The sequence below is a fragment of the Scomber scombrus genome, chromosome 1 (assembly GCF_963691925.1).
Source record: "Scomber scombrus chromosome 1, fScoSco1.1, whole genome shotgun sequence".
NCBI classification, from domain to species: domain Eukaryota; kingdom Metazoa; phylum Chordata; class Actinopteri; order Scombriformes; family Scombridae; genus Scomber; species Scomber scombrus.
In genome coordinates this window covers 30311201-30321695 of record NC_084970.1, presented here as the reverse complement: position 1 = coordinate 30321695, position 10495 = coordinate 30311201, and the positions used below count along the sequence as shown (strand labels likewise).

At 37.1% G+C, this 10495-nt stretch overlaps 1 protein-coding gene across 1 annotated transcript; it reads right to left on the bottom strand.

Annotated features, from left to right (window-relative positions):
* Nucleotides 1–306: 306 nt before the first annotated feature.
* LOC133983736 (gonadotropin subunit beta-1-like) lies at nt 307–10230 on the bottom strand. Its single transcript, XM_062423290.1, has 3 exons — nt 10203–10230; nt 1546–1729; nt 307–540 (listed from the first exon to the last, which is right to left on the bottom strand). The coding sequence occupies exons 2-3, from the start codon at nt 1702–1704 to the stop codon at nt 349–351; spliced, it is 351 nt and encodes a 116-aa protein (XP_062279274.1). The 5' UTR covers nt 1705–1729; nt 10203–10230; the 3' UTR covers nt 307–348.
* Nucleotides 10231–10495: the final 265 nt, after the last annotated feature.

Here is a 10495-nt window from a genome sequence, read left to right as displayed (position 1 = left end):
GCAAAAAAAAGGAGGAAATGTCGGTGGGACATTTAATCTTTCAGTTAGCCTTGTTAAATTTAAAGTCACCCTGCAATCTCACTGTTACATCTACAGATGATTTCTTCTTCATTAACTTTTGAAGTCCTCTGTGTTGATAAATTGTTGCAGCATTATTTAACTGACTAGCCATTTTGATTGAGAACAGCTGTTCCTTTGCTTTACACTTTGATTGATTTTATTAGAGATTTTTAAGATAAAAGAACAAATATCAAACCTAATATATGAAGAAAAACAAAACTCTCAAACCGTTAAATGATACCTGTTTATTTCTGATCCAAATGCAACAAGAAGGGACAATGGGGTTGTTTAAAAGGATGGACAGCTGGGTATGTATCCAGGAAGGCGTCCGCAGTACGTGTTTCCTGTGTTACATGCAGTGCACGCACAGTGTCTGGCCACAGGGTAAGTGACTCCCACTGGACAGCCGTCAAAGTGTTTCACATCATAGAACCAGTCACCACTACAGATCTGCTGTTCTTCTTGGCCGTAGACGGGATCCTGTAATCAACACCAAAAACTTATCATAGGGAACAAAAGTTACAATATATTCAGTTCTCCATGTGAGACAGTGTTTTTTGATACCCGAAAATAATGAAAAGAAAGAAAAAACTCAAAGAGACAATGTTAGACTCAAATGGAGACTGTTGCTGTAACTATCCAACTGATTGATAAGTCTTTTAATTAATACTTGACAACCACAAAATGAAATAATTAGGTATGTTTTCTTCTATAAATGCCAGAGTAAAACATGTGGTGTGTTTAAATCAGTGAAGCAGGTTCACTGATTTAACTTTGCTAAATTTCAACTTTTTTTTTACATCAGACCATGTTTCTCAGTTGACGAGTTTCTGGACTTTCCTCAACAACATTATTCATATTACTTCTTTTTTTTAAACTGGTCTACATTTTTAACTCTGATCATCTAATAAGTGTAAAAAGTGACCTTTTTTAAAAACCCATCATGAATCAGAAATATAAGCTGCATAAATATCTGTAAATTACGTGGCCAAAAACGTACAGATTTATCCTTTAATTCCAGTAATTTGCCAACTTTAGCAGGGGCCTCAGCTTTGTCCATGAATTAATCAGATGTTATGCTAACAATATGCAGTCAGACTCAGACGCTGCACCTGGTTTCTGTACTGTATCAGAGAAACAATGACAGTGTGTGGTGGACTTTAGGGTAGAGAGCTAATCTATCGTTATTCTACTTTCTCTGCAAAGACATCCACCAAGCCTGTTTGACAGCATTGATAGTGTCTTTGTAAAATAGGTTAAATAAGTTGCACACATATCTGTAATTTCCATGGTCAAAAATGTACTGATTTATCCTCTAATCCAGGCATAAACCTTAACTGACAGTCGAATAACTGTTGTACACATATTGGATTGTGACACTACAGCTGAACATAGCATGCACATGATCTCAAGCAGAATAAATACACATCATGATGGCTCACAAATGACCAAGGGTGCAACCCGATTTAGACTTTTCAACTTTACCCTGTGGTAACACTGTCCTTCACATATGGTGGTGATGATGAACTCGGTGCTGCCACAGCTCTCCACGGGGATGCTGACGTTCTTTGGATGGCACTCAAAGCTGCAGCCCTGCCCCACCCCCGCCATCGCCAGCACTGCTACCATGACAACCAGCTGCATCCTCTGCCGGGTGCAGCTCAGACGCCTGCCACAAGAGGGGATCAGGCCTTGCATCAGATACTGAAGCATGTCAGAGAGGATCTGAGAGGGGAGTATCAACGTGTGGCACAGTGTGATCGTTTAGAGACTATTTATAGCTTTTCGGTGATTTAACCACTCAGGTATCAATGTTTGATGCTGGATTTAGATCAACAGAACATATTTTTAGCTTAATCTTTATGCCTCCATAAATTTGCATCTGCTTGAAACACCTCTGCTAACACATTCTCAAAATGATCTCTGGTTTGTCTAACAGCTGGAAATCTCTGTATCTAAACTATGATTACAGTTATTATTGTTGTAGAGTACAGTGTTGTAGAATAGAATACGATCTATTAATGAAATATATCAACAAGATATATTTTAGTTAAAAACACATAATAAACGAATGGATATTTAGAATGGATAACCAAAATATTTGTTCCCAGTCTTGCTATCAACTGAAACATATTCATCACACTACTGGTTCTTATCAGGACTTAAAGGATTGGTCCCCATTAATGACTAAACCAACATGTTTCTCGCCTCTGCCGCCATCCCAACAGAACAAAAGGTGACTGGAGTTTTGTTTGTGGTGCTCACATCATTAAGAATATATCGTGACTCCTCTGGATAATCCACAGACTTTAGTATGAACAGTTTTTCAAGAAATACATGGACACAATAATATTAACTCAAGATCCACTTATTTGCTTTTTTTTTCTGGCATTTACTACCACATCTCACAGCTAAGATTGGGTTAAGATTTTGTCTTTTCAGAAGGTCAAGAAGGAACTTTGACGAAAAATCTTGTGTATTCTGTGAATCATCCGAAGTAACGAGGACACTGTTTTTGAAAAGAGATGTTTCTGTTCTCTTTTTATGGAGCGATGGAAGAAATCTCAGAGAAAGATAAATAAACCCCCAATTATCTGAGTATAGGAAGTAAGCGACTGACTCGTTTGGCTTCCTCACTGTGAGCTGTGAGGCAACTTAAAAATTCAGACATCTCTGTCCAGACTGAATAATTGAGGCGATCGAACATCTTGATATGATATCCTCACTATGCTATTAAAATGTGCGTGTTTGAAAAATCCTTTAAAAAAACCAACAGAAAAAAGTGATCAGAGGCATAAAAGGAATAGGAAGTTCTCATTTGCATCGTTTTCACCAGAATTTTCATATCAAAGTTTTCTTCTGAAAACTAGAAAAAATCAGATCTCAAATATATTCAAATTTTACTCATCTATGCAGCTTTTTCAAGATATCACTGAATTATCATTACAGAGACATAAACTTTTAAAATATCACCTTAAAATTACATATTTTAACAAAAATGCATTGCAAATGCATGCAAATGCTCATTATGTTTTTGACATTTTAAAACAGAATAATAATTACATTTTCAGCACTTTGCATGTCATATATATAAATCTTTAATAATACAAACGTACCTGTAGAGATTTGTTGCTTTGGAAGTTGTTCGTCTTGTTTCTCCTGTTAACCTCTAAACATCTGTAACAGCTCTCGACCTGCGACTGTTCTCCCTCTGACTTAAATAGGGCTCCTCCTAAATCCTTTTAATCTATTCAGCCTCGGTTTGGTGCTGTTTTTCCTAACTGTTTAGACTTAAGAAGTAAAATGCTCCTTCTCTTTCCCTCGACAGATCAGGGAAGGCCCGTGGCTCAAGGCCTTTCCTCCTACACATGAGGAGGAGCGTGTCGGTATCTTCAGAAATCTGGTTTAGATAACATGAGTGAAAGGCTTAGAGGGACTGCAGAAATATAAACATATCTGCCCCCACAATGAGATGGAAAACACTGACACAGGCGTCAGTAATTCATTTGTGATGTTCCCTCTTCAGTGATTTATAGAGTTTTATCTTTTTTTCCAGTGTGTTAATGTTAATAAGACGTGTCATTGTCTGTATGGGTGCAGTTCAGTGATGAATTCAGGTCACTTTTGAAGCTAAATGAGATGTATCACACCTTTACCTAAGGTAGAAATCATCCTAAGAGGCATCACAGATTTGTTTATTTTACATTTCTGTCATTTTCTGCTGTTTTACCTGATATAAACACACCTGAGATACAAATTAAATTGTTAGATCAATTTTAATTCGTTTTTTTTTTAAAGGTATGGATAATTGCGATTGAACCAAAAGTTTTTAAGTGGGCTTAATCAAACTACTTAAACACCCATTTCTTATCTGATTATACCATCTTTCAAATTATTCTGAAAGCATCCATTTTTCTTCATAGAGAAATGGGACAATCTTTGTTCCTTTCAGCCCATTCATCTCAATATATTCATATCCAGAGACACCACAGAGAAACATACTACCATGGTGTTTTTTGTGTGTGATACCACCACTACAGGATGTTTAAGCAGTCTCCTCTTTACGATCTAAAACCATATGCATCAACACTGCAGGGATCTCTTTATCATTCTTTATCTGTATGAATGATAAATCTATAACTTCAATGTTTCTCTGACATTTCTTCGTTGTTTAATGAGGTGTAAATGAAGGTCGCATCCGGTGGTAGAAGAAGTATTCAAATAATTCAGAATTGTCGTATATTTCCATCTAAAATGTAGAGTAGAAGTTTAAAATAATGTACAAAGAAAATACTTGAGTAATGAACAAATACTTCAAAGTTGTACTTCAGTACAGAACTTAGATAAATGTTATTTTACCTCGCTTGCTTCCCTTATGTTTCAGACAGCTGTAGCATAATGTCCTGCAGGCTGCTGCTATCTGTTTTTCAGAAATTCTGTATTCTGCTGCATTCAATAAAAAGTAAGCACTGCACCACAGGCTGGACAGTCTGCAGTGACAGTAGAATATAACTACTTGGGCTGCAGCCATGGTTCATCCAACTGCTGCTCCGTCTGCCCTTGCGGCCACCAGGGACTGAGGTTCCTGCTATGCTGCTATACCTGCCTAACAACGACTTTTATAGAGAGTCACCCTCGTCTGCTAAGGTGCTACATCCTGTAGGAAGTCTCAGCTGAAATATATCACTATTAGCATGAATTTTGTCCTTAATGAACACAAGTCATAGTTGATTAATGTTGTATTCACAGTAGCATGTGTCATTAGTCATTTTCTGAGAGGTCTGCATAACAGCTGGTAATTCCTCTTAAAATGAGCGCATCTGCACTGAAAATTGGTTTATTAGATATGAAATTGAATGCTCTGCATTGATGTGCTAATTACACGAGTACCTTAATTATACTCAATGTGGAGACTGGAAAAGGCAGTTAAACCTGCAGAGGGGAACTCTTACATATGAATGAACGGACGTTAAATTCAAGCACTCAACAAACAAGTTCACACGATGCCGATTAGGCCGGTCACCACCAGGTTAATCTCTCTGTATTTGACAGTATAGAGTTTTTAATCTGGTGTTGGGTTCGACAGTCTTGCGCTGCAGAATATATATATAGAAGAATACATGAATGCAGACTAATGCTGGCCGAGCAGCTAACTTCTGCAAATATGAAGGAGGCTAAAATAATTTAATTGTGCGGCTTGAATAGACTTTCCAAATGTTAACTGACCAAATGGATTGAATTCTGACAGTAAAATAAATCATTTTGCGGGAGTTGTTTGATGTTAAAAACAATTTATCCACTGTTTTAGACCTGCAAAGCCACAGCTGAGCCTATGACATAAACTCACGTCAATTGTGTTTTTGTAATTGCTCTCACTGCCAGAAGTGGGAGAAAAAAGTCCAACACTCCAGCTTTAAGACTTTCAAGATCATTTCAAATAATATGTACCTAAAATAATTTGTGTTTCAGCAAGTATAAAGGAGAAAAATAATCTCCTTTAGTGCTGTTTCCAAGGTTTGTACGTGTTTGGTATGTCTAATATCCTTGTTTAGGCCTATATTTGGAAACTAGACTGTAATTAAGATGATTTATGTATGGGTTATGTATACAATAAAGAAATTATCTCTTGTAATTACGACTTACGACTCTGCATTATTTTACCCACTCTGTGCCCGAAATTTTAACCAATCCAGTCCTTTTTTATCAGTTCAAATTTATTCAAAGTGGCAATAGGCCTACAAGCTATAAAAGGCCGTTTTCCACTTGCCAAAAAGTGATTCCAGCTCCTACCCTGGGACTGAAAGGTTGTTTCTGCCTCCAAATGACTTGATTTCAGTCATGAGGATTGCATTTTAAAGATTATAGCTCAACCAGCCCTTTTTTTAACCAGTTGAAATTTCTTTAAAGCAGCAATACAACCCATAAAATTCACATTTGCACTTGCCAAAAAATAATTCCCGCTCCTACGTTGGGAGTGAAAGGTTTTTTCTTCCTCCCAATGACTTGATTTCATTCATTAAACTTACATTTTAAAGTTTATAGCTCACCCAGCCCTTTTCACCAGTTGAAATTTCTTCAAAATGGCAATACAACCCATAAAAGAAATTTTTCTCCACTTACCTCGGGACTGAAATGTTATTTCTGCTTTAGTGACTTGATTTTTATTTTAGCCAAACCATGATTGAAAAAAACAGTTCAATCTCTGCAGGAACTGTCTCGCCGCCAGTCACCTTGAATTTTTGGGTTACATTTTTCAGGTTTTATAATATTCTTCTACGGCTTCTCTTTTAAACTGCCTCTCTGCTTCACTTTGTTGCCACAATTATTTCGTTATATAAAAATATATTTTATAAAATGCACTTTATGGGTTGTATTGGACCTTTAAAAAGGTATTTCAACTCGTAAAAAGGGCTGGGTGAGCTATAATCTTTAAAATATCATCCCCATTCATGAAATCAAGTCATTCTGATGCAGAAACAACCTTTCAGTCCCAAAGTAGGAGCATGAATCACTTTTTGGCAAGTTGAATACTGTCTTTTATGGGTTGTAGGTCTATTGCCACTTTGAATATATTTAAACTGGTACAAATAACTAGATTGGTTATAATCTCTGGCACACAGCATGTAAAATAATGCAGAGGCATCTGGATAATTGCAGAAGAGATAATTTCTTTATTGTATATATAACCTATCCATAAATCATGTTAATTACAGTCTAGTTTCCATATATAGGATCAAGGACATCAGACATAACACGTACAAACTTTGGAAACAAAACTATAGTACTGACTGTAATCTCGTAAATGTCATGGCTGATTACGCTATGAACTGCAGACACTTCAAGACATACCTTTGCTATTAGCACGGACATAAAGTTATGTGTATTTGCACGTTATGAGCTGTAAACGTATATAAATGTATTAAACTGGACGATAAAGTTTTAACAGGCTGTGTGCACTCCCGCAGACAAGAATCAGTTTTTGGTAGAAAAATCAACTTTGTAATCAAAGGTGTTAGGTCTCGCATAATAAGAGGAAGTGATATGAACCCACCTCCTTCTCCAAATGGGCTTTTATATCTTTACTCTTCAAATTTTAACACCAAGAGGCCTAAATCGATAATATAAGATAAAACACATTTTGCAAATGAATGTTCAGATTCATTTAAGCATAACCTCTCATTATCTCCCATTATACCCAAACGTTTGTGTACGTCATTAGAATAATAATAATAATAATAATAATAATAATAATAATAATAATAATAATAATTATGTGTGGAGATTTTGCTGCTGTGATTATTTCAATTTAGATATTTATTCTCAAAGATTCTGTAAAACTTTTAAATGTCCTTTTTTTCTCCTGCTTGAACTATAGTGATATTTTGACTATTATTTATAATGCTGATGTCATCTGCCTACCTTTTTTGAATGTTGAAATAACTGTTGATTGATTTGAGCTGTTTATCAACCTGGGCAGGTTGGATGATTAATCGCACCTGCCACCATAGAGCCTGCCAGCCTATATGGGTGTGTGTGTGTGTGTGTGTGTGTGTGTGTGTGTGCATATATATATCAACAAGTCCTCCAAATTAAACCACTACATACATTGTTTGACCGTGTGCGCTCCAGAACGACACATAAGGGCGTTTTCTATTGATGGTAATCAGCAGGACAGCAACATTTGTCTGTACTTTTTCAAAACTATTACAAATCACTGTTGGAAATGTGACACTCATGGTTTGAAATAGGAAACAAACATCAGTCTCCTGTGGCAAAGTCCACAGTTGGGTTAATACCTCCATCCACCCCCTCCTTCCCTGAATGTCACCCTATAGCTATTAATGTCATCTGGACTGTGCCACTGCTCCGGGTCATAATTACTACTGCGTCTAAATGGCACCTGTCACTGAAATGCAATTATATGTCATTTTTGTCAGCTGACATTATGACATATTGTGTTGTTTTTCTTTGGAGGACAGTGTCTTTTATATAAGGGTGTGGGATTTATTCTTTAAAACATTTTGGCCTGACAAAAAGTCCAACTTGGATCAAATTGTTGTGTAATCAGTTTGTATTAAAACTGTGTCTTTGGAGTTATTTTTTAGTCCATCAGAGGACATGATGCACTAAATTTCATTGCAATCTATCCAATAGTTGTTGAAACACTTGACTGAAAACCACAAATGTGAACACTGAAGTCTTCATGATTCATCCTCTGGGGACCATGAACATCTGCACAAAATTTAATTGCAATCCATCCGATAATTGGTGAGATATTTCAGTCTGGACTAAAGTGGTAGACTGACTGACCAACCATTTTAAAAATGTAAAAGAAGCTTTTGAACAAGCACATGTACCAGAGAACATCTTACATCTCTTTTTTGCAGCCATAAGACGAGAAGGCCTGCCCTGTAATGTAACATTAATGTCCACCGGGAATCAATTTGGAAATGATGGACGACGTGATGGTTTCAGCACACAGGATGATTTTCTGGTTCATAACTCTTAGCACTACTATAAAAAAAGCTCCTTTGGGTGTAAAAGCTCAAACAAGCTTTATATGAAACCACATATAAAAACAGCTCCACGCCATACATCTTGCTGACATCACAGATTTGAGTCATAGGTCATTGGTTTTGAGCTCTGGAACCGAGTCCTCTCGGCTCTCGCTTTTTATCAACACACCGTAAACGCTGCCATAACGGGACAGGCGGCATCCTCAAAACCTGCTCAGTCACACCTTGCCCTACCTTTTCTGCCGCTTCATTTGCTGCTACCCCTTTAAAAATCATTGTGTCGCATGCACAAACAAAAAAAAAAAAAAAAACCCTCACAGAGGCCCTGAACACGCTCACGTTTTCACCCTCTTTACATTGGGTCAAAACAAAAACGCCTCCACAGCACCGCCAAGGACGAGGCTTTTGTGTGGGGACCGTGCTGGATGTTGCTGTGTGCAGGCTGAGTGTGGAAGTATTGACTCCTGGTCTCTTCACTTTCTCTTTTCATTTTCACCTAATCCCATCCCACGTCCATTGTTTTATATCTTTGCTCAGCATTTCGATGTTTCTGTGACTTTTAAATATCTTATGATAAACTTTTTGTGTTCTTTTAAACTGTGCTGCTTCTCACTATTTCACATCATTCTAGTATTACATGCTGAGTCACTCCTAGTCCTGAAAATATTCTAAAATTGTTGGTATTTGGGGATTTATTACATGTATTTAGATTTTATAATATGTTAATGCAGGGCTGTGTGATCATTCAAATATTATAGTTAACTGATTTTCAGTGTTGCTTTGTGATCATATTGTGTTTTCTTTTTACAGAATTATCTCGTCCAAATTAAAGATCCCCTCCACACATATACTAAGAAATATAAAAATACTCTGCTTGGAACAATAATGTGTGTCTGATGCGGCTTTTCCACACAAAAAAAGCATAATTACCTACTTAAAATCCTTAAACCTGCAGTGCAGCACTTCTACATATAAATGAACATCTGTTACATTCAAGTCATTGCCAATGAATTGACACAATGCAGATTAAGCCTATCACCGCCAGGTAAATCTCCCTGTAACAAAAAAACAATTTATCACTGTTTTAAAGCTGCAGAAGTAGCAACGCCGAAGGCTACAGCGGAACCGATGATGTGAGCATGTCAACAGTGTTTTTGTAATTACTCTCACTGCCAGAAGAGGGAGACAAAAGTCCCACACTCAGTTTTAAAGTTATATCTTTTTCTTCCCCCTTATTAAAAATTCCAGTCTATGAATAAGCAAATTTATTTCAGACATTTAAAAGCTGGACACAAGATGTCTGTTTGTGCACTGGACGCAAGTTTCCACATCATATTTGTGTAAATTTAATATTGGACCAGGATTGACTTCAAAACAAGTTGTGATGTCACAAATTCCTCTCAGAGGCCGACCGCTAAAAATCAGATTTTCAAAGAACACAGAGGAACTTTTTACCTTCAGACAGATTGAATAACTGGCTGTGGCATCTTTGGCTGCTCTTAACACAACATTTACATAATATCACATGAGGCTGATTGGGCAAACCTAGGAAACAGCTGGTTAGTTATACATCTAGCAGACACTGGACACCATAAACATTCACTGGACGTTTAAGTTTGTGTTCACCTGATGAATGTAGCACCAATATTCACTCTCCTTTGTGCTCTAATTTCATCTCTGCCAAGTCCCGAGAGAAACACGGCTCTTTAGCTGCTAAATGCTCCACTGTGTTTGTCAGTCTGCAGTTTGGTAATGGACAAGTAACATACGGTGAGTTATTATTAGCTTATTTGCTGAAAATAGCTTCCTGCTGCAGCTGAATGCATCACTGATGAGAGCAGTGAAAGTGAACCAACACCATTAAGTTGCGGGCAGTGAAACTGAAACAAAGAGCTGAAAGACGCTGAACTGCAGAGTCG